This window comes from Sabethes cyaneus, chromosome 2 (assembly GCF_943734655.1).
Source record: "Sabethes cyaneus chromosome 2, idSabCyanKW18_F2, whole genome shotgun sequence".
NCBI lineage: Eukaryota > Metazoa > Arthropoda > Insecta > Diptera > Culicidae > Sabethes > Sabethes cyaneus.
This window is the reverse complement of record NC_071354.1, coordinates 121,226,440-121,251,613: the sequence shown is the minus strand read 5'-3', so window position 1 is coordinate 121,251,613 and position 25,174 is coordinate 121,226,440. Positions and strand designations below refer to the sequence as shown.

Here is a 25,174-nt window from a genome sequence, read left to right as displayed (position 1 = left end):
TGTCCAATCTCAAATGACAGCTTCGTCATTCAGTGAGCGCAGCAATCGACTCTAACAGGGACGGACTAAGCGCGTTGGTCGACGTTGCACTACCAACAGTTTCAGATAGTTTTATTGAAAAGAAACAAGTAATTTAAAAGATATGCTTAAAGAACTTCTTTTTACAAGATAACAATTATCGCCTGTTTCTCAGAGATGGCTAAACCGATTCATGCGCTATTAGTCGAATTTGAAAGGTAATATAGCCGGATAGATCACTATTGAATTGTTTTTGATTGGACGTTTAATTTGAAAGTTATGAGCAATCGTATACAACACATTAACATTTATAATAGTTTATAATGATTTCATCAAAGATAATTTATCTGGTTTAAATTATTTTGGTATCAAATTAGAGGTTTTAATGCTGCAAATATATCTGTAAAATTTCAGAAGAATTTGTTTTTCCCGTCAAAAGAAATTAACCTACGAACACTCGCGCCAACTTTTGTAACACACGGTTACGCGCGCGTACAATATCCCAAAACCAAAAAAAAAACGTGCGCACTAAAGTTTTGATTGGGTAAACTTGGTTTTAGGTTTATCGAACCTTTGAAAGAGTTTCTTGCAATTAAAAGCTCTATCGTCTGGTAGAATTTAAATTTTGATGAATGAAATTAAAAATTAGAAAGGTTGTGTACAAGACACGACCTTATATAGGTAACGCAGGACAACGTAAGTCCCTTTGTGGCGATAGTAGCATACATCTATGCATGTAATAATACGATTCTTCATGTATACATGCTACATGCAGCATATATGTACAGCACTCGTGCGCTAATTGCACGTCCTCTAGTCGCACCGTCTTTTAATTGCACGTCCACTAGTTGCACGATCGTGTCTTGTACTCAACTCCTCTGATTTTTTATGACCCCCTCGAATCCCAAAGAAAACATACATCTACGCTACGTCTTACTTTAATAGAGTGGCACGTTGGAGTAGCAAAAATGACCGCGACACGACAAAGTGATAGATTTTGAACGCTTATAGCTCAGCTAATTCTGAATATATTTTTATGGTTTGCATACCATTCGAATCACAAAATATCAGCCTTTTGTATAGTTTGTATTAGAAGATTGTATTTTGTATGTAACTTCTGGAATTTCCACGTAAAGTTGAACAATTTTTCCAAATTCCCTACAGTATTCGTTCAATCATCGCCATAGTTACCATATGAAATTGTTTTCAATAACATACAGTCAATTTGAGTGAGAAGTGAGTGATTTTGTGCATCTGATTCTACAATGTCTCAATTGCTTCAAGCAAAGTATATGCGTAAATACCGCAAGCGAGCCCGTGAGCAGGCATTATTGACTGGACCAGCTAAGAGGTCAGCGTTGACGGTGGCAGAGCGCTGTAAATTCTACCGTTTGAGAAGAAAAGGAAATCGTAGTGATTCAATGTATTCTGAAGTGGGCAATACATCGTTAAATGGTGCATCGCACGAAATAGCTGGTCCCTCCAACGTTGAAGTGTTGCGTGAGGTGACCGCTCCGGCGCACGTAGAGGCCAGCATATCGCCTAACGTAACAGGTGAGTCCTATAGAAGCCGAAAAGATGTAAAAATGTAGGGTGCGGGATCAGTCATCAAACATTTTCGGCTTGTTTATGGATATATCATTCTATGCTTTCAACTTGCCGGATAGAATATTATAAAAAATAATGTAGGTTTAAAATATTTATATGTGAAAACTCGCAACCTGTGCTTTATTATCATTGCTTACATACAACTTCAAAAGTGTTACGGGTAAAGTATTGTTTTGATAAAAATACGATGTTTTCTACAAGGAATCCTAAGTAAAATTTACTTTGTTGAATAAGTAAATCGATAATCATCGACACAATATTTGATGGATGCTGCATACAGCTGGATATTTACTGCCATGTTCAGCATTACCAAAATAAATTTCGAGCAAACAAAGTCATTAGTTGTCTCTTTTATTGCTTGAACAATACTGTTTATCACGTTTGTACGCATTCCTCTGTTACTTGATTTCCATAATCATAACATGTCCTGCTTGCGGCGGCATATGAGATAATGAGTAATGCGTCAGACCAACGAACAATTTTTCGATATTTTAACCAAAATTGGGAATGGAGAGCAACTCGATCCTGATGTAACTAAGCTCATAGAGGGTAGGGTCCGCACAGCAGAATGATGTAAACTTCACCTACCAGGCGCAGTTGAAAACGACTCCATTGGAAAGGTCTTGCGGGTCAAATCGAGGCTCGCTGTGTACTCTAAGCCCGACGTTCTTCAGCCCGATTGGACACCTATTGAAAAGCGATCTGCAAATATTAAGCTAAGTAGTAGCATTAAGTGCAAACGTATACAATTTCCTTTAGTAGGTGCGAATGCTCTTACTGGATAGGAACAGCAGTTGATGTACGTGGGAATGTCAAGAGTTACATCGATTGAAGGATTGTACTTGACGAATAACAGAGGCATATTTAAGTTTTACCATGCCAAGGGAACTGCATCACCGAGAATCCAAGAATTACGGACGGAACTTAGGCGCCTGGAAAACCACAAATTGGTTACTTTAGATACTGAACTTCTAGAATTTATATCTAACGTAAGCCATTTTGTTGTACTGCAGAGCCTGAATGTACAGTGTCTAAACGCACGTACATTCAGCAGATATTTCAACCGATGCGGTTCTCAGACAGGCAGATATCCTTGCGCTCAACGAAACATGGATGGAGGAATGACGTTATTTCCATATCGACATTAGTACCAGGAGCTTTTCCTTACCAACCGGTAAGAAGATGACACCATGTACCTGATTTTAACGGCTAGTAAGTTTCTGATTAGCCAAATCAATTTTTTATAATACTTGTTACTCTGTAGTGTTAATTCACCACTATCTTAACCCTTGAACCCTTTAAACAATCCAGTTGAAATATTCGGACAAGCGACATCAACTCGATAATGTTGCCACTGGAAATCAGATGTAAGAAAAAGAATGTCATTTATGATTATACCATACATTACTTTAATTCACAGTGTCAAACAGAAAACTTAAATTATCAGCATTATCATAGCTTTTAATTTACACGATGCGAAGTTCTGCAATATGTAATGTAATGTAATAATCTGATCTGCAAATTCATAAAATCAATAATCATTTCTATTTCACAGTGCCTATCTATGGCCATTGTAATGCGCAGTTACGGTTACTTCTTTCAAATATTAAGACAAACATTTTACGTCTTTTACGTAATGGAGTCACTGGATAGTAGCTTTCAGTATGATGTGAGAATTATAATTTTACATCTGCTAACACTATGCTTTTTCTCTACAGCACAAAGTAGCCAATCCAATCGTTTCAGTCAATTTTAAGCTTTCAAAATGGTTTTTTTCAGAACCATCATAACTGTCAATGAAGAGTATTATGATTTCCATCTAGGACAGGACATGACATGTGACTTTTTCTTCTTCTTGTTTTTATTTTGGCGATTCCCTTTCAAAATTTACTACGGCAAGCGAAAAGTGTTTCCAAGAATGCAGCTGCAGTTTATGATAGAAGCCTATTGTCCTAATTGATCACTAATTACACAAAAATAGATCCAATCTGATCGAATAATACTTACATTTCGATTAAGTTACGATAAACAAACGATAAACGACGATAAACAAACTCTTAAAAACCTAGTAACGTGAAAAACTTGATTGTTTCAGGGTTTGCTGTGGTTTCCAGAAACACTTTTGCGCTTCCCTTGTGAATTTTTGTTTCTACAGTTGCACGCATGAAATCAGGCAATCAGGAAGCTGGCTCTTTTTTGACAGCAAATTGGCTCTTTTGCGATACATCGTGTCATGTCCTGTCCTAGATTTCCATTAGCAATCAATTTTCTCATAAGTGTGTCTAGATTGGCAACTAGTTGCATGCAATTGTTTCTAACTGTTTCCTGCTGCTGCTGATGTTTCCAAGTAACTATGGCAAATGTGCAGGTGGCGACAGAAGCAACATTGAGCAAAAACTAGCAACATATCGCATTCCCAACGTAGCCAAAATTGCCCATTCTAAACGCACCTTTACATTAATTTTGCGTAGTCCTACGTTGAATATGCGGTCGTGTCTTATACACAACCCCTCTGATTTTTTGCTGCGCTTTCCCAAATAAAAACTTTGCCGCTATATAACAATACTGAAACGAATGTAGCATTCATATGCTTTAAAGTGGTATAACTATTTTCATAAAAATGTAAGTAATTTGCTAAATTTTATTTAATAAACATTAAAGCCACTGTTTTTCCACTAGCACGTAATTAGGCTGAAAAAAAAACAAGCAATCGCTTACGAGTATCCGCTCTTGTTGATGGTTTGGAAAACACACAATTATGATCACGTGACACATTCCGGCGTTACGAGACAACATGAACAACCGTTTTTTCGAAGCAAATTTGTTCATATTTTACTAACAGTCTGACGAATATCTTTTAAAATAGGTGTTTTGAGCCGCTATTTAGTAGTACTTTCTCAATACGAGGGCGAAATATTTATTGTAATAAGCATCATTGAATAGTGGCGGAATATTTTTCGTGATGGGACACCATCGCAGAAAATGCGTATTCTGAACATGATTCAAACATTTGCAAAACTCTGCTCTGTTTCAAGTTTTTCAAAGTCGACATGTTCCGAAAATTTTTAGCTGAAGGCAGGCTGAAACTCAAAATGTAAAAGTATATACAGGTTTTGTATTTAGTTTTTAAGTAATAATAAAAATCATTTCGTTACGGGACACCATGCGCTGTAGGGCAAACGGTATTCTGCAAATGGTGTCCCGTAACGAAAGAAGTAAACTGCATTATATGATTTATTTTCTCTAGATTTCGGTTCAGGCCGTCATATTTTCTATATCTGGTCTACATTTACTATATTTTGTAACAATAGTGTACTGATTTGGTGTGTTATAGTCTGGTAATAAGACATACGTAACAAAGTATATGTAAGGTAAAGTTTACTTCCTGGTAAAGAGAAATACCCATGTGAGAACTATACTGAAGTATTATAATGAAATGCTTGCCTAATCTTAGAGCTTGGACACATTAGTAATTAAAATGCAGGGGCAGTGCATTAATTATGTAACGAGTTTTCCCCATTGTTGACTAATCGCCCTCTCCCCCTATATAAGATTTTGCATGATTTTGGCCAAAATAACAAAATTCAAAAATTTTATTTAAAAAAATTTAAAACGGTAAAAAAGGTATGTCTTAATGCGAAAGTATGCTTTATTTGCGCTGCACGCCAAAATGGTAGCTATTAAATAGCAATTATTCGAAAATTAGGTATTTTGTTTTACTTCAGACGTATCAGTTAACCCTTTATAAGGCAGTGGCAATTATACTATTTGCCTACCAACTATTTGCCACCAACAAAAAATTTTTATTTTGCTTCTCTAATTATATTGATGTCATTATAGACGCAAAACAAATATTTTTCTTTGGTGACAATTTTATTGCCACGACCTTATAAAGGGTTAACGTATCATAACTCATAAATTTAAAAGTTTTTATGCAACATTAGCAACTCATGTTGCGAAATGCGAACTATAACTATAATATAAGTTGCTATAAAAGACAACACATAAATTTGAAACTAATTTTGCCTATGCTTTAAAATAACTTTGTTGATAACTTGCAAATTATTCTACAGTTATAAAACAGTTATATAAAATATTAAAAAATAAAACAGTTGAAAAAGGTCATGAAAACTTTCAAAAAAGGAAAGCAAAAGCAGCTGAAAATGATGCCGTTCGAAGTACGACACTTACTATGCATCTTGTAAGCTAAAAAATATTTTCTGAGCTAGGTTTTCTTGCTAGTGTGCTCAGCGAAGCCATTATGATTGCTAAAAAAGCTGACTAAACAACTTTCAGAAACGGGATTCCAAATTTTTAGACTATTAAAGTATTTTAATGATAAAGTATTGAAGTAAGTCGAAACCGGCGTTAGGTATAAATGTCTTTAAGACTTAACCCTTTTTCTTTATCGAGAGACTTTCTTTCTTTTTCATTAACTTTAGTTTTGTTTTCGGGTACAGTGGGTTGTTAGCCTCAGGTCCTTATCTCGCTGACGTGGCTGCCACCTTAAGGTGGGCGAAAGCCACTGTGTCCCCTTCACTGTTAGCCTACAGCAATCGAGGTCGCGTACCCCAGTCGGCAACACGTGTACGTAGGGATAGAAGTTAGTAAACAGAGGTTATGGAATGCACATGTTCACCCTTTGCCTGGAGCCACCCTTTATCGAGAGACTCTGCAGCTAGTTATTAGAGTACAAAACAATTAGGTTGATTTGTCTATTTTGGATAGGCTTTACGCTTACTTTATTTTGATCACTTCTATTTGATTTTGCCGTAAATGTCCAAAGTAATGTACGCGCAACGTCTGCCAAAATAGATAAATCATTCTACGGGGCTTGTACAACGATCCTACTGACTTTGGTAGCACCATCCAGTCGAGATTCGAACATACGACGGCTGGTATCATACCTCGAAGCTAACTGGATGGTTAAGTATTACTCATCAGGCATCACACCTTTTTTGCGGTGTCCACCTTTCATATAATGTCCGTTTTTCTGTACAATGTCTAGAAAATATGATTACTAGGGAATGTTTTTGATGATAAAGTATTAGTTTTGAACCAAATTTACTAGTAGTATGGCTATATCAAACAGAGATACTTGTGTAGATATTGAATTTTAATCTTGAGGTGCCCGTCTTTACCGCACATTCCTTAATATTACAATATGTTATATTTCAATCATATTTATTAGAGTGTCCCAAAATAGCACAATGTCAGAAAACCTGGGGGCTCACCCCTCAACTGATAGCTTAGGGTGTCACAACAAAACTTTTATATGACGTCAACTTTGGTTGACGCGATTTAGAGGTCGCACATTTGAGTTTTATGAAAAAATGGCATTTTTCAGGAGTAGATTCAAAAAAATATTTTTAGAAATGTTAAAGTAGGTGAAACAAGGTACCCTACTATTTTTTTCACAATCATTGAGATCTGATACATTCATAAAAAAGTTATGGTGGCATGTCTGGAGTCATATTTGGTTACAAAAATTTATTGAATTCACTAGCAATTTGCAGCATTTTGCTTTTAATTTCAGCATATGGTGCTGTATTTACACTACTACCAATATGTGAGGCAGTTGCGCCTGAAACTCTTCTATCGTGTTGACATAGCTAGTATTTGAGTGACAACCACTTGCTTCTGGTGCTAGTGTATATGAACGATTCAATGATACACTAGCGCCGGCAGCAAGCTGTTGACACTGCAACAATGATTATCTTCAATGAGCCGACATGTAGGCGATACCGACACGTTATCCATCGGTCTCTCTTTTGATCTGTTTTTGAAAAGCAGTAATCCCTGTGCAGGTTTTTTCTGCCTGCCGGATTTAAACAACACAGACACCACTGTAGAAAATGGGCCCAATTTTAACGCAGCGACTTCATCATTTCTCGCGACTATAACTCAAATTCAGTAGCGTTTCATTAAGACCAAAATACACGCTGATATTCAGTAAATATTATTCTATCAACTAGCATAAAAATCAGCAAAATTAGTATTCCGTTTGATATTTTTGATAGCAAAAGTAGTGTTCAATTTAATTTCACGGCGTGGAATTTTTGCAATCAATTTTGATATTTTAACCGCTAAGTCGACCAAAATGAAATCACACCGAGTATTCAAAATCCGTTACATCAAGATATCAAATTTTGTTTTCAATTTGCTCTAAAACCCTGCTCGGGATACCCTTCCATATCCTATGTAACAAAATAAAAATCATCAAGTCTAAAGGCAGCATGATTACTGCTATGACAGAAAGTTCGAAAGGGGTCAATTGACCCCACCTGGTAGGTTTAATGTTTGCTGATAGGTTTAATGTAATTGCTAGTACTATGATCCTATTAACGCCAACAGCCTGTCCCAAACGAAATTCAAACATACGACGACTGGTATGTTAGACCAGTGTCATACCTCAAAGGCAACTGTGAGACCACTAATTATTATATACAAAATAACAATAAAACACCTGAGATCCACCAGATTGGCGTACTGGTTCCAAATTCTTTAATTCTATTATGGTGCCAAACGTTGATTTTTCTGGCACTTTATGAAGTTAAAATTCCAGGTTTTTCGACTAACGAAAATGCTAGTTTAAATGTATGTATTTGCATGTATATTCATCATGTTAAATTGCCAACTAACTTAACTATTTTGTTATTATTAAAAATTTACTAATTACTCTCTATCTAATAATATATTTTTACAGGGAAAATTTTTCTCGTGCTCTGATGGATCCAAAATGCAAGAAGCCGAATGCCAGTAAGCAAATAAAGCTTCATACATAACTATTTGTAAATCACATAAATATTTTTCTACAGTGGCACATATCTAGTTTTCGAGGACGGCAATGTTGATAAGCCTGTTTCGAAAGAAAGAGAATGGATCAAAAATCGTTTTCATTTTGATGATGTATCAAAAGCAATGCTTACTTTGTTTACAGTTTCAACCTTTGAAGGATGGCCTGGGTAAATTCTATTTGTCGGCTTTGTTAATGATACTCAAAAATCATTTATCATTTCAGCCTTCTATATGTCTCAATAGACTCTCATGAAGAGAATTCCGGACCGATCCACAACTTCAGACCTATTGTTGCGGCATACTATATTATTTATATCATCATCATCGCGTTCTTTATGGTCAATATTTTTGTTGGTTTTGTTATTGTTACATTTCAAAACGAAGGAGAACAGGAGTATAAAAATTGTGATTTGGATAAAAATCAACGAAACTGTATTGAATTTGCTCTCAAAGCGAAACCCATCCGACGTTATATTCCAAAACATAGAATTCAGTACAAGGTGTGGTGGTTTGTCACATCTCAACCGTTCGAGTACATGATATTTGTATTAATAATGATCAACACCATCACACTTTCAATGAAATTTTACCGCCAGCCACAAATGTATACGGAAGTATTAGATCATTTGAATTTGATATTTACTGCAGTTTTCGCGTTGGAATTTGTATTTAAGCTCGCCGCATTCAGATTCAAGGTAATATATAATAACCATTTATATATTTTAAAACCCGATTTTTTTCAAAGATGTTCTACGTGTTTTCCCAACACTCAATTATTATGCACATAATTAACAGTAAGAACATTAAGGGCTCTATTCTAACAGTCACCTCGTATCACTCACTGGCCGTATTCTTAAGCCAAGAGCGTAGAGACTCTACCCAGCCTGCACCAACTCGTATATAAATGAACAAAAATTATCGTAAATATCTCTTATCAAAATCGGATTCATAAATAAAGCCAAATAAAGCGCACACAACTTGATATTCTATCGTTTATAATGCTAGTGTAGTTGACAAACGATTTTCAGACGATACGATTTTCAGCACAAAGTTGAATAGCTGCATGTAGCTGGTCGCGCTTAATCGGATCTTATCGTATTGAAATACCTATATAAGTGTTTCGCTCAAAATTATTCTTACGTATGTATCGCCTCCAAAATGGTACGGATAAGCGGCTTTTGCGCGTCGAATATGATTTTGTTGGATATATATCAGTACGTAACTCTTATTTGCAATCTAATTATACATATGAAAATGCAGACATGTACACTACAAGCCATCTTTACCCGTCTACTGTTCTACCTAGATGAGTAACAGAGAAATTTTATGTAGAGCTCTACCACGCACTTTGCGGGGTGTATCAAGTGGAGAAACTGGAGAGCGCTGAGATTAATCAAACGCTATGTCAGTGTAGTGTTTGGTAGAGCCCTACGCTCTATCTAACCTGCTAGATACAGCTGTAGAGGGAACTCTGCAGAGAATAATTTATTTAGTCGCGTCTACGTATACGCGTCGAAGGGTGTGTAAGCTGTCGCTCCTCCAGGCAGAGGCCGACACTAGTACAATTTTTGCAGCAGAGGACAGAATTGTTGGACTGTATTTCGGATTTGAACATGGCACACACTCTCAATGGAAAGAAAAACACCACTAGTCTTCTTCTATGTAAATTTGTATTTCACTTAACTTTATATAAAAATCACGTCTTTTTCTGTTGAACTCTTGAATTCGAATGATGGTGGAATAACTTTCGACGCTATTATTCGTATTCGCTTTGGCGCGGAAAAAACATTTTTGTTGTCGATGTTGGCACTGCTGTGATGTTGGTCATGACGAAGAGACTCACCATGGTTGGCATTACTTTTCTGCTGCAACGGTATAGTGGGATCGCAGCAATCGTTGACACAGAGAAAAATTTTCTCGTCATTTATAAGTGACGTTTCGACAAGAAAGGAACATTCTCGCCCGCCTTGAAGACTGCAAGACTTCAAGAAGAGAAGTAGCATTTGAAGATTTTAAACTTGGAAGCCAGAATCCACGGCGGAACTCGAAGCCTGAGCTACATAAAGATCGGAAGCTGGTTCTCTAGAAGTCTCGCTTTTCTGAAAATCGTCGTTGTCTTGTATTGGTAGAGGAGCCAGCTTGCATATAGCTCGTTTGAAAATTCCGGAAGCCGTTTTTACGTCTGCAACTCTTACAAGCTGGTCATCTCCGGGGTAAGTTGTTACCACCCTTCCGTACTTCCAGGCAAGTGGTGGCAACTTGTCTTCGATAACCAAAACTACCATACCGGGCACGATGTTCGTGGTAGGCTTGGTTCACTTTCCTCTGGCTTGAAGAGTGGACAGGTACTCTCTAGACCACCTCTTCCAGAAGTGATCCCGCAACAGCGTCAAATATTGCCAGCGTGACAGTCGATTTTCTCTGACGCCCAGGTACGATGGCTTTGGAATAGGTAACAGTGGTCTTCCCAATTGCAGATCAGCTGGAGTGATCGGCATCGGTTCGTTCGGGTCGTCAGATATCGCGTACAGGGGACGAGAATTCAAGATGGCCTGTACATGTGACAAAACGGTCGCAAACTCTTCGAAATTCAAGGTTGTATTTTGTAGTGTTCTCTTGAGGTGTGTCTTAACGCTTTTCACTCCAGCTTCCATCAATCCAGCGAAGTTCGGGGCTCGCGGTGGAATGAAGTGCCATTCAATTTCTCGGGGAAGTAGGAAATCGATAATTCTCGCTTGTGTCATTTGATCGTGGAACTGTTGATAGAGCTGGTGAAGCTCATTGGAACCTCCAACAAAATTAGTCGCGTTGTCCGACAGAATTCTCCGAACTAGGCCGTGATGGTTTACGAAGCGGTCGAGCGCAGCTAAAAAAGCCTCAGTGGTCAGACTGGATACCAACTCTAAATGGATACCTTTGATGACAAGGCAAACAAACACAGCTATGTATCCTTTGATTTGTTTTGGGCGATATTTTCCCTCTTTAACCATCACAGGTCCGGCATAATCTACACCGGTATATTCAAATGGCATGGCAGGATTCACACGAAAGTCCGGAAGTTGACCCATTAATTGGTATATTTTTCGCGGATTTGTTCGAAAGCATGAAACACAGGACCTAGTAACACCGCGGATTGTAGTCTTTGGATTCAAAAGCCAAAACTTTTGGCGAATAATGGCTAGCAGGTTTGATGGACCAGCATGCAGGTTTTCTTCATGCAGCGTTCGAATCAACATTTTTGTCACCGGATGGTGATCAGGAAGAATCATCTGATGCCTTGCGTCGTAAGGCAAAGCAGATTTTTGTAGGCGCCCTCCAACTCTGAGAACACCGTCGTCGAGAATTGGACAGAGGCGACCAAGTCGCTTGGAAGATGTTGCTGCTTTCTGACAACGAACTTCATCGGGTAATTCGGCATGCTGGATCACACGCACGATGACTTTCAAGGATTTTCTCATTTCAGGTACGGTAATGAAACGCGAAAGCTGGCGGTTGGCTTGGGCTTTTGTTCTGGTATTGTTGATAAACCGTAGAACCAATGCGATGATGCGTTGCAACTTTCGAAAGGAGTCGTATTTTGCAAAAATAGGGAGAAGCTGAATTGTCGCCAAGTTGACAATCACTTCTGCTTTCATTTCGGGTATCTCTTGATCAGGAATTTCTTCAACCGTTGGAGGGTCGTAATTTGATTGCAGTAGGAAATCTGGTCCAAACCACCACAATTTATTGCCACTCAGAGCCTCTGGGAATTGTCCCCTGGATACAACATCGGCCGGATTACTGGCTGACGGTACATAGCTCCACGAGAACGACTGAGTGTCCCGGTTAATTTCTGCAACGCGGTTGCGCACAAAAACCTCCAAATGACTAGGCGTCTTCTTCAGCCAGGACAGCACTATTTGGCTATCGGACCATAGCATGACCTTGAAAACAGGATATTTTAATGCTGGAAGAACCTTTTTCAAAAGGCGGGATAGCAAACGAGCAGCACACAATTCCTTACGAGGGATAGTCATTTCAATCAGTGGAGCCACCTTTGACTTGCTGGTCAAAAGAAGACAACTAATGTTACCATTATCTCCAACAGCTCGAAGATAAAAACAAGCACCATATGCCGAATTGGAAGCGTCGGCGAAACCATGAAGCTCTAAAGTAGTACGATGTTGGGGAACTACGCATCTTGGAATCTTCACTTGATTAAGGAATGTTAGGGAACTATTAAATTTTAACCACTGTGCGAGCAAATCATCTGGAAGATTATCGTCCCATCCTAGTTTCCGTACCCACACAGTCTGCATCAGCAACTTAGCCAAAACAACAACTGGCGCGACAAGGCCGAGGGGATCAAATAATTTCGATATCTGCGACAGTACAAAACGTTTGGTCACGGGCTGGTCTTCTTCGATGGACGGAACAACGAAGCGGAATTGATCGTTGCAGGTATCCCAAATTAATCCTAATGTACGGACGGTATTCTCGGAGTCGTCGATTTTCACCAACTTTTCTCTATCATCTTCAGGGACGGTGGATAAAATTGTTTCAGAATTCGAGCACCACTTTCTGATGTCAAATCCTCCTCTTGATAGCATTTCTTTAAGGTTATCTCTCAATCGAATGGCTTTGGCTTCAGTATCTGCTCCGGTAAGCACACCATCAATATAAAAATGTTCGCGTACTACCATGGCAGCTTCAGGAAAATCAGTTTCTTCATCATTGGCTAGTTAGCAGTTGGCTAGTAGGGCGGAAGCCGTACCGTAAGTAATAGTCTTGAGCTCTAGAACACGGATAGGATCAGCAGGGTTTTTCCTCCAGAATATTCGCTGAAAACTTGTATCGCGATCGTCAACCCTAACTTGACGATACATCTTAGTAACGTCGGCTGTAAAGGCAAAACGAGGCCAGCGAAACAACAATAGGATAGTAAACAACTCGTTTTGGATGGTTGGACCGACTTGCAACACATCATTCAATGACGAACCGGAAGATCGTGCAGTGGCATCGAATACCACTCGAAATTTGGTACTAGAACTAGTCAGCTTCATAACCGCATTGTGCGGTAGATAGTATCGTTTCACTCCCACGGGATCTGTTGCTTCGTTGATTTCACGGCAATGACCGAGTTCCTCATACTCGGCAATAAAATCTTCGTATTGTTGCTTCAACTCAGGATGACGCTGCAAACGACGCTCAAGCAGGAAAAATCTCTTCAGCGCCAATGCTCGATTGTCTCCTAAGTCAGCAACTGGCTCACGAAACGGTAGTCGAACGACGAAGCGTCCTGTTTCATCTCGGCGGTGGGTATTCACAAAATGATCTTCAATTTGCTGTTCCTCAGTAGTGAACAACGATGCATCGGCGATTTCTTCTACCTCCCAGAACTTCTGGATTAATTTGTCTGGGTTTTCAGTGACGGCGTTGGAAAAAACAATATTTTGCTCTGAGATATCAACTGACCCAGCAACAACCCAGCCGAAGACGGTTTCTTGAAGCAGGGGCATGTCATCGGATATTTTAATTTGCCCCGATTTAAGAAGGGAAAAGAAAAATTCATTGCCGATGAGGAGATCGACTTGTCTGGGTGAGTAGAACTCAGGATCTGCCAGTTTAACATTGGCCGGAAGAAACCACTCGTTCATTGCGATTTTTCTAGTAGGAATGGTTCAACTCACCTGAGGTAGTACAAGGCACGGGATGTCAACCTTGTACTCACCGACGTTGGAGATCACCGATACGATTATACTTTGGCTGGCACTCTTGCTTCCGGTTACACCGACGACTTCGGTGTTGGTTGGCCATGGACGCTTTCCAAGTTTACGGACCATGTCGCTGGAAATGAGGCATACCTGGGACCCACAATCCAACAACCGTTAGAATCGATAAGGTTGACAACGGCTGTCAACAGTAGGACTTCTTTTGTTGAGAAACGAGATTTCCGTGTATTGGAAACGTGGCTAACCGTTGCGCTAGACGTTGGTTCATTACGAACGGACTCCACTGGCGGTTGATTTATGTTGACGGTGGCTTGAGCAGTAGATGGTAACGATGATGCAGACGTGTCAAGAACAGCTGGTGCAACTGGGTTCTCGTAGTGCAGCAAGGAATGATGTTTTCGCGAACACTTAGAGCACGTTTTCTCGGATGAACACATATTGCTTCGATGCCCCTTTCGAAGACAGTTGAAACAAACTCGGCACTCTTTTACTTTTGCTATACGTTGTGCAACAGTCATCTTATGGAATATAGGACACTTGAAGTTCGGATGTTGTCCGCTGCACAACTCACATGTGACGGTGGACGATGACGTTACCGCATTAGATACTTCCTGGTTGGATGGCTTTTGAAACCCTGGTGATGATTTCGTCACAATTGGAGGAGGATTCGCGGTCTCGCATCTCTCAAGGACAAGACACCTACTCTTTAGACACTCAATTGTGTCTCCATACGTTGGAAGCTCGCCGTGGTCTAATGTAGACTTCCAGTGTTCTCTTGTCTCTTTGTCCAAGGAGGATGTTAGAACGTTTATGACAAATAATTGCGATACACCTTGAAGCTCTTGCCCTAAGAACTTGAGGCTCTCGACGTGGCGGCAGCACTCATCGAGCAGCAGACGAAGTTCCATTGATGATTTCTTTACCATGTGTCGGAGGTTAAGCAAACCACGGATGTGCAGATCTATTATTAGGCGTTCATTCTCATATCGCTGCTCTAGGATCGCCCACGCCTGAGCATAGTTATTGTCCTGGATCGTTTGCGAGTCTATAACCCCAGCAGCATCGCCCACCAGCGACTTCTCCAGGTGGTAAAGTTTGATGGCATCGCCATCCGACGAGCGACTCATGAGATCCTGAAACATTGCTTTGAATCGTGGCCAATTTTCGTATTTACCTTCGAACGTCGGTAATGGGGTCCTTAATGACTGGTGCTGCACCACCAGCTGGGCTTGCTGCGGTACTTCCGGCTGAGGAACGGCGACGGCTTGGTTGCGTGACAACTCATCCTTCAACGATTCGATCACAAGGCAAGTTTCGTTGTAGAGCACTTCGAATTCTTCGTACTTCTTCTCTTGGGAATCTCTTTGGTTGGCGGCACACACACTTATGATGGTATCGTGGACATCATTGAATTTACGGTAGTGAACCTCAAGATTCCGTGAATGTACTCGGAGCTGCGGCAGCGTTACCGTAGCAGGATTTTCTTCGGCTGTCTTCAGACCATGGCTTGTTCGTTCACTTTGACTCAATTTTGATTCATTTGACAGTACCGTCTCAGCCGAGCAAAATTTGACAAAGTTGTGTATGGAACATTTGTAGAACTCGTTATCATCTTCAATTTTGCTGAATAAAGTTTTGCTGTATCTGTAGTAGTTACGATGCTATATTGCTAGTACGTCATTAGTAACTAAATGAGCATTCATTTAGTCACTAATAAGGTACTAACATTGTATCACCGTAATTACAAAAGATACAGTAAAACTTTATTCAGCAAAATTGTAGATAATAACTGGTTCTACAAATGTCCCATATATAACTTTGTCAAATTTTACTCGACTGAGACGGTACTGTCAAATGAATCAACATTGAGTCAAAGTGAACGAACAAGCCCTGCTTCAGACTATTCCTAATGCGGGTTACTTTAGCCTTCACTTGCCCGCGCTTATGCAGAAGCAGCTTGACCTCTTCGTCGGTCATTTTCCTAATTGGAGTTTTCACTGGACTTCGGAAACTGGCTTCTTCATGGTACAATATTGTACGCCACATCACCCATGCGGAACAGGAACTGGATAAACGACGGGATCGTTTTCAGTCAGAATGGTAGATTCTCGGTCGAATTCTACCGACAAACACTTTGCATGGGATGATGTACACTTTTGCTCAAAAAATTTTCACTTCTCATTCATGCAGTCTTCTCAATGAAACACGTGTTTTTCTTTCCACTGGTTTTTCACTTCACTCTTTCAATATGGCGTAGATCCGGCTCGAAGGACCAAAATGTCGCTCCTCCAGGCAGAGGCCGACACTAATACAATTTTTGCAGCAGAGGACAGAATTGTTGGACTGTATTTCGGATTTGAACATGGCACACACTCTCAATGGAAAGAAAAACACCACTAGTCTTCTTCTATGTAAATTTGTATTTCACTTAACTTTATATAAAAATCACGTCTTTTTCTGTTGAACTCTTGAATTCGAATGATGGTGGAATAACTTTCGACGCTATTTTTCGTATTCGCTTTAGCGCGGAAAAAACATTTTTGTTGTCGATGTTGGCACTGCTGTGATGTTGGTCATGACGAAGAGACTCACCATGGTTGGCATTACTTTTCTGCTGCAACGGTATAGTGGGATCGCAGCAATCGTTGACACAGAGAAAAATTTTCTCGTCATTTATAAGTGACGTTTCGACAAGAAAGGAACATAAGCTAAATGTTAGAAATCACTTTTCAGCACAATGCTTGGCGATGCAAAATAGAAATTCAAGTGAAAATTATATTTTTCAGTTAAACTATATGAGGGAGCGTTCCATTACCCGTGAAAAAAATTTTGCCATATAAAAGGCATTTATTTTGGTTTAATTGACAGCTAGGGTGCTTCTAATTTACACAATGATCGCAGAATGAAACATGTTTAGTAATTTTTTATAAAATTTTCTTTTTTTAAAGTTCAGTAGGGTGGTCTTCATTTATTAAAAAACTAGCTGACCCGACAAACTTCGTATTGCCACAAATTAACCTGTGTTGTACATAAATCATGAATCTCGGATGATCTTTGTCACTTCTCGAGTTTTGCAAGCCCCCCAGTGGGCGGCGCTTCCGACGGCGGGTCACCGGCAACACTCGCGACCGGCTCGTCCTGAATGATCTAGTGTTACTATAGATAGTTTTTGTGGTCTTGTTATTGATTAATGTTTTATGGAAGAGTCTCGAATTTCTCGAGTTGGATTAGTTTTTGAGTTTCGCAAAAATTTCTGTTTTATTTGTATGAGAGTCCATATCCCCCTACCACAGGGGTGAGAGGTCTCTAACTATCATAAAATAAATTCAAGACTCAAAAATCTCCTACATGCTAAATTTGGTTCCATTGGCTTGATTAGTACTCAAATTATAAGGAAATTTGTATTTCATTTGTATGGGAGCCCACCCTCTTAAAAGGGAAAGGGGTCGTAATACACCACAGAAAAAAAATTCTGCCATCTAAAACTCTCACATGCCAAATTTGGTTCCATTTGCTTGATTAGTTCTCAAGTTATGAGCAAATTTGTATTTCGTTTGAATGGGAGCCCCCCCCCCCCTCCTAAAAAGGTAAGAAGTCCTAATTCATCATGGGAAAAATGGTTGCCTCCAAAAACACCCACATGCCAAATATGGTTCCATTTGCTTGATTAGTTCTCGAATTATGAGGAAATTTGTATTTCATTTGTGTAGAAGCCCCCCCTCTTGAAGTGTGGAAGGATCCTAATTCACCGTAGAAAATATTTTTGCCTCCAAAAACCTCCACATGCCGAATTTGGTTCTATTTGCTTGATTAGTTCTCGAGTTATGAGGAAATTTGTATTTCATTTGTATTGGAGCCCCCCCTCCTAATGTGGGAAGAGGTCCTAATTCATCACAGAAAAAATTCTTGCCTCCAAAAACACCTACACGCCAAATTTGGTTCCATTTGCTGGATTAGTTCTCGAGTTATGAGGAAATTTGTATTTCGTTTGTATAGGACCCCCCCTCCTAAAGTGGGGAGGGGTCCCAATTCATCATTGAAAAAAAAATTGTCTCCAAAAACACACACATGCCAAAGTTGGTTCCATTTGCTTGATTAGTTCTCGAGTTATGAGGAAATTTGTATGGAAGCCCCCCCTCTTAAAGGGGAGAGGAGTTACAATTCCCCTTATAAAGAGGGAGGGGTCTCAATTTACCATAGAATAAATTCTTGTCACCGAAAACACCCACATGCCAAATTTGGTTCTATTTGCTTGATTAGTTCTCGAGTAATGAGGAAATTTGTATTTCATTTGTATAGGAGCCCCCCCTCCTAAAGTGGGGAGAGGTTCTTATTCATCATAGAAAACATTCTTGCCTCCAAAAACACCTACATGCCAAATTTGGTTCCATTTGCTGGATTAGCTCTCGAGTTATAAGGAAATTTGTATTTCGTTTGTATAGGAGCCCCCCCCCCTCTTAAAGTGGGGAGGGGTCCCAATTCATCATAGAAAAAATTTTGTCTTCAAAAACACACACATGCCAAATTTGGTTCCATTTGCTTGATTAGTTCTCGAGTTATGAGGAAATTGGTATTTCATTTGTACAGGAGCCCCCCCTCTTAAAGTGGGGAGGGGTCCTAATTCAACATAGAAAATATTCTTGCCCTCGAAAACCTTCACATGCCAAATTTGGTTCCATTTGCTTGATTAGTTCTCGAGTTATGAGGAAATTTGTATGGAAACCCCCCCTCTTAAAGGGGAGAGGAGTTATAATTCTCCTTATAAAGAGGGGAGGGGTCTCAAATTGCCCTAGAATAAATTCTTGTCACCGAAAACACCCACATGCCAAATTTGGTTCTATTTGCTTGATTAGTTCTCGAGTTATGCAGAAATTTGTGTTTCATTTGTATGGGAGCCCCCCCTCTTAGTGGGAGGAGGGGTCTCTAACCATCACTAAAACCTTTCCTGGCCCCAAAAACCTCTACATGCAAATTTTCACGCCGATTGGTTCAGTAGTTTTTGATTCTATAAGGAACACAAGACAGACAGACAGACAGACAGACAGACAGACAGACAGAAATCCTTCTTTATAGGTATAGATTGTGTTATACTAATGTCGCTTTTTACGCGATTTTTTTTACAAGACTATTTATAAGTACATTGTGTGAATTTCGAACTTTAAGGGGGCATAGTACTTTTTACACCATATTTTTTGCCTAATTTCAAATATTTTATTCTCGATAACGCGAAAAGCGAATCGATTCGGGTTTTTTGCATTCCAAACATTGCACTTTATACTAATATTTACAATTTTGTTTGCATATGTGAACCCCTTCCCCTCTCCCCTACGGCTCCTTGAATATGATCGTTCGAAAAAAACATGATTTGCGGTACCATGGATTGGCGCTGGGGGTATTATCCGAATTGCAAAATTCCAAAACGACATGAAAGTATATTAAATTATCTCGTGTTTGACCCATCCTTTTTTTAAAATTCGAACGCATAACAAAATGGCGGACATTCAAACATAAAAGTAAGGTTTTTAGTCGAAAAAATTGACTTTAAACATTTCTAAAAAATACTAAAATAGTAATATCAAAAAAAGGATGGGTCAAACACTAGATAATTTTGTTGGCTTTAAAACAAAAAAAGAATTATGAGAATTGCTTGAGCCGTTCTTGAGATATTTATGGTACCGACTTTCAAAACCTGGTTTCGAGAAAAACGACGTTGAACTTTTTATTCGCCGTGTAATCGCTCCAGACAGGCGCGGTACAAATAGCTGTAACTTTGTCAATTTTTGGAATTCATTGAAATGACTTGAAACACATATGGTCAAAATGTTAATCTTTCGAAATAATCATTAAAAAAAATTTCGATTTTGCCCCCTTAATACTTTTCACTAGATTTATGGAAACCGATAATGCTCGTTTGACACCTTTGAATTATCACAGTCGCACTGCAGCCAGCGTTCATCAGTCGTCCCAGTCCTGTGTTTGAGAACGCAGAAGACGTCTTCCAGCTTGCTAGTGTAGGCAAGTATTCTTTTCCTGATATTTATTCGGCACCTGATATCTCCGCACCTTGTAGGCATTTATTGGCAAACCGTCAACAACTTAATAATGCTGCTGTGTCATCGGAAACACCAAACGACTGTACCTGTGTTGCTGTTTGGTCAAGATTATGCTGTTTATCGTGGGGACTGCACGGTACTGACGAGCACCAAAAAACGTTCCGGGGGAGTTCTCATTGCTGTAAAGAATACCGTCCCATCCAGCCTGATTTCGACTAATAAAGTTAGCATGGAACATGTCTGGGTGTCACTACGCATTGCTGATGTAAAGTTAATTTTAGGCGCTGTATTATATTCCCCATTACAAGGCATCCGATATGCAAGCAATAAATCGGTATATAACCTGTTTAGAATCCGTTAGTTCACCTATCGGTAGCTGCGATGCTGCTGCTGTTTTTGGCGATTTCAACCAACCTGGCCTCCGCTGGCCGTGACTCAGAATTATCATTGCCGATGTTCCTGGATGAACGTACAGCTAGCACAACGATTGATAAATGCAACCTACTTTTGCTACGTTCTTAAATTCAGTCTTCCACGCTGATTCCGGTATCGTCGGAGACGTTTTAGAGTATGCACTCAGAGTTAAGAAAAAGTCATTGTTGTGGCGCGTGATATCGACTACGTTGTTAATCAACAACTGCTTTTAAAATATTGAACACAATTTGAAGGCTAGACAGCCTTTTTATTGAATTTCCCCCTTGCGTCCCTTTCGCAGCCCTCTTTGTAGGGGTTCTCCCCTAGGAACATTTCTAATCTAACGGTTTTCTACTAGGGTTCCACCCTAGTTGCCTAAACATTCTATTGGGGTGAATATACATTATTCCCCTACTGCTACTATAACTAAACCCCTATGCTTTTGCGCATGGGTTTAATTTATGGCTTTACATCCCTAAATGGTAACAGCGCGTGCGCTTCGTTAACCCCTACTCAAATAGCGCGTGCGCTTAAAAAGACAGATGATCAGAATGAAACATCTGTTAACTTGGTGTGCTTAGAACGACAAAAAACCGTTGACTAATAATCGCTAAACTGCTAAAAGAAAGCTACGAAAGGAAATAGAAAAGAATAGTGATATCGTCATATCACATTGTGAATTTGACGAAAAGGACTTACGTCCTCTTTATTCACTACCGAGTTACAAAATGAATTGTCTTAATCCTAACACTCTTATTTATAACTTATCCTAGCAGCCACCCCCACGCGGGTGATCCTATTTCCCACGCTGCATCGATAAGTGCACTGGAATAGTGGAAAGCGGAGAGAGTGATAGCGTAGTTTCCCACGCTGCGCTGGGATGCGATCTTGCCAGATGTGCGTGCCGGGTATTTTACGACAGGAGTGGAAAACAACATTAAGAATTTCCACTCCTTGATGGTTTCGATTCTATGCGGGTGAGATATTTGTTTCCTGTGTTTACTCCTCTCGTCTTAAATGACTTTGTCCGCAAAGTCGATTAGATGTCGATGACTGCTGTTCTTTGGATAGTTTGACTTTGATGCTGGTCTTTGATTTGCTGGAGAGATAACAAAAGACAATGATAATTATCAGGGTCACAATTACCGAAGTTCCAATGGATCCGAATATATTGAGTTTCCAATTAAACAAATCGTGTCCTTCGTGCAATAACTGGAGCTGCTCGCGGTGTTTTAGAGTGAGCTGTTGCAAGTATTCGACCGGGGGAGCGTCTATCAGTTTGTGCTCCTCGATGTGAAGACCAATTGTTGGGTAGAACGTGTTTCCTGGAACGATAGTCTCCAAATTTGCGTAATATATCCCGAACTGTATTAGGAACGAACCGGTCAGAGTTTTGTTGCAATTTGATGTGACATCTGCGACAGCATCGTTTATTGGTACTGTTGTTTCATGTATTCGTTTTATTAGACCATTGGAATAAGTTTTTTCGACCGTACAATTAGAGTGGATGCACTCTGGGGTATGACTTAGCATCAATTTGTCACACAAGAAATATTCGCCGATATCTTTACAACCTTGATTTAGTTCGTAAGTTTCAATATCATACAAGAAAAAATCTGACATAGCCTAACCGTAAGGAGTTTATTCAGGAAATGGTGAATTATTTTCGGTTAAAAATTATTTTGTTTGAAATTGAGTGTTCTTCATCAGACAAAAAAATTCAAATTGAAATAATAGAGTTAAAATGTTGGCTTCCCAGCCGGCATTGAGGTACGTTGTATGTTGGAATCTCGGCTGGGAGAGGTTGTTAAAGTCCATAAATCTGAGTCTCTTCGAGACGCGGCGAGGGTGCTGCAGAACAACTTATCCTGTATGATTCTCAACATCGCTCTTCACGGGAAACTAGAAGTCATTAACATTTCGTCGGAAAGCCTAATTTCAGAAACAGTTTATGGGCCCAAAAGCGTGATTCTGTTTATAAAAATGTAAATACTGCATTCTTCTTGCCAATCTGAACACAGCGAATATATTTTCATAAACAGAATTTTTGTTTCAAACAAAAAAACTGCTTTTGACATTGGCAGAATCGATGACGACGAATTTCACCTTAAGGTTAAAGGTGATCCGACGATCAGATATCGAAACGAGAGGTTTGATTCTCAGTAAAGGTAGCAAACTTCTTGGCTAAGCAGGTGACTTGGAGCCAGAAACTTTGCCACGACGAAGGCTATCTGTGTGTGACTGAAAGCTTGGAAGGATTGGAATCAACGCGTCGAAGACCAAATACATGAATGATAGAGGTTCAAATGGTCGCTGTTATGTCAGACCGAGTCAAGTGGTCAATTTTAGGTCAATTGTTCAAAATCATCTCATCACTCTGGCTGTTTGCAACATTTAGGGTAACCAACCTATTTTGGACCCCATCAGCAGCTGTACATAATTTGGACACTTGCATTTGATTTTGCTGTAAGTGTCCAAATTATGAACAGCTGCTGAGGAGGTCCAAAATACGTTGGTTACCCTATGTAGCCTGATTAGTGTAAAATGTAACTTAGAAAATTTTTGATCATTTGCTGTCATTAACTCGTTCTTTTAAATTGGTTCGGTCATTTACTCATTTACGACTTGGTTCGGTCTGACTTAACACTGACCAAATGATACGAACGTGCCTTTTTCACGCCCGGTAAATCGCTGACGGCGACGAAACAGAAGTGGTAGATAAGCTCGTGTATGTGGGATCGCTGGTAGCCGCAGACAACAATACAAATAAGGACATCGAGTGGCATATTCAAGCAGGACAACGGGCCGACTTTGGCCTTCGTCAAACGCTGCTAATAAAAGACAAAAGCCACCTTACAAACCTGACAATGTACAAACCCCCATTAGACCGATAGACCATCTCACGGAGGACTTACGCGCCTTTATTGATGACATTTGACGGAGTACAATCTACATTTTCCTGTGCTCTAAACAACAGCTGGCTGTGAAATTTCAAGCTTGAATGTGCATAACAAATTTGGGGGAACCCCCAAGCCCCGCACCACCACCACCCCACCCCCGTCGCTACGCCCATGCTGTTAGTGTTTCGTTTGAAAAGTCATTTGTGTTCTCTCCTAGATAAATATTTCTTGGTGTTTTTCATAAAAGAGTGTATAGAGTTTTATATGTGTATGTTGCTTCTTGAATAAGACGTTTAACAGTAATGCCAGGATTGAATGACTTTATATATCTAGCTATTTTCCTAAGTATAGAATGGCAACTCTCTACTTGACCGTTAGTCTCAGATTTATTAACGGGTGTTTTGAAAAGTTTTCTAAAGAAAAATTGAATATTGAAGCAAATACCTATATCTATATATATTATTTCTCCAAGATGAGTATGAGTTTTGACTTCAAGAAATTGTTGAGGTTTTGTTTATTTTATTTTTATAGTTCATATTTTTTGTTTTACAAATCTAGTATGTTTTAACATGTTGCATGTTTTGTATTTTTGTTATTTTTAAAACTAACTTGTGCATTTGTAAGAAGTATTTTTTTTGTTGTGAATTTTCTTTAGTGTTTCGATTAGCGAAATTGAGTTAATTGAGGTTTTTACTTCTTTTAATTGTTCTTCTTCACTATTAAGATCTATTACATGGGTTTGGGAAAAACTTTAACTTTAGCTTTAATTATTTTTGAGTTATAATGTTCTTTATAAATAGTGTTCGACATCGGAACGAAAATTGAAGTCCGGGTTCCGGTCCGGTAAAAATTCGGAACGAAATTTTTAGGTCCGATTTCGTTCCGGTCCGATTTAGCTCTGTTCCGGTTCCGGTCCGATTCCGGTCCGGAAGTCCGAAATTGCCCGGATGCAAAATTTACCAATTTTTAAAAAATAGGTAAATGTCAAAGGTAAAGCTTTGAATGTGTAGAACCTTCTGTAACTTCTAAACGCTAACCGGCCTGAAATGGATCATTTAAAAAAATTGAAAAATGTGGCACAATTAACTGGTGCTTGGTAGCTTACCCATCATGGAATGGTGCACTTTCAGACATAAAAGTCAGATTTTAATTAAAAAATTGTCATTCAACCGGTAGTTTATGCTCTTTTTAATGAAAATTAATTTAAATTCGCGATTTTTTATTTTCCCCGGAAACTTTAAATCAAATTTTCCAGTTTTCTCGAACATCACTTGCTTCAAAAGTTTATAGCTCTTGAACAATTTGTTTTATGAAACGGTGAACAAAATCTCAGCCAAAAAATATTTCTCAAAATTTTCCACGGTGGTGGAAAACTCCTGTAGAAAAATAAAATCACTGCAGTGAAATTTTTGACACTAACACTAAGAAAAAAATACAGTGGACTCTTGGAAAAGTTAACTCTCTGAAAAGCTAATTGTTCAGAAAAGTTAAGCGAATATTAGCTCCCATGCAACACTCTAAAAAGTTAATGTTTGCCTTAACTTTTCTGAGAGTTTAAATTTTTTGGTTATCCAAAGCGTTTTTTCCTTCAATCTTTATTTCTCATTTTTGGATTCCTAACGCATTTTCACAGTTTAATACAGAGTCTCATCATAACTGGGATTAAATTAAA

General features: G+C 39.2%; 1 protein-coding gene across 3 annotated transcripts in view; it reads left to right on the top strand.

The window, feature by feature from the left end:
• The window catches only part of LOC128734148 (muscle calcium channel subunit alpha-1), a 1,300,390-nt gene that overhangs the window by 769,525 nt on the left and 505,691 nt on the right, over positions 1–25,174 (top strand). For all 3 annotated transcript variants that reach the window (XM_053828190.1, XM_053828187.1, XM_053828188.1), the window contains 3 exons: positions 8,333–8,385; positions 8,445–8,591; positions 8,648–9,119. In XM_053828190.1, the coding sequence (XP_053684165.1) occupies positions 8,333–8,385; positions 8,445–8,591; positions 8,648–9,119 (672 nt within the window). The remainder of the gene's footprint in view (positions 1–8,332; positions 8,386–8,444; positions 8,592–8,647; positions 9,120–25,174) is intronic.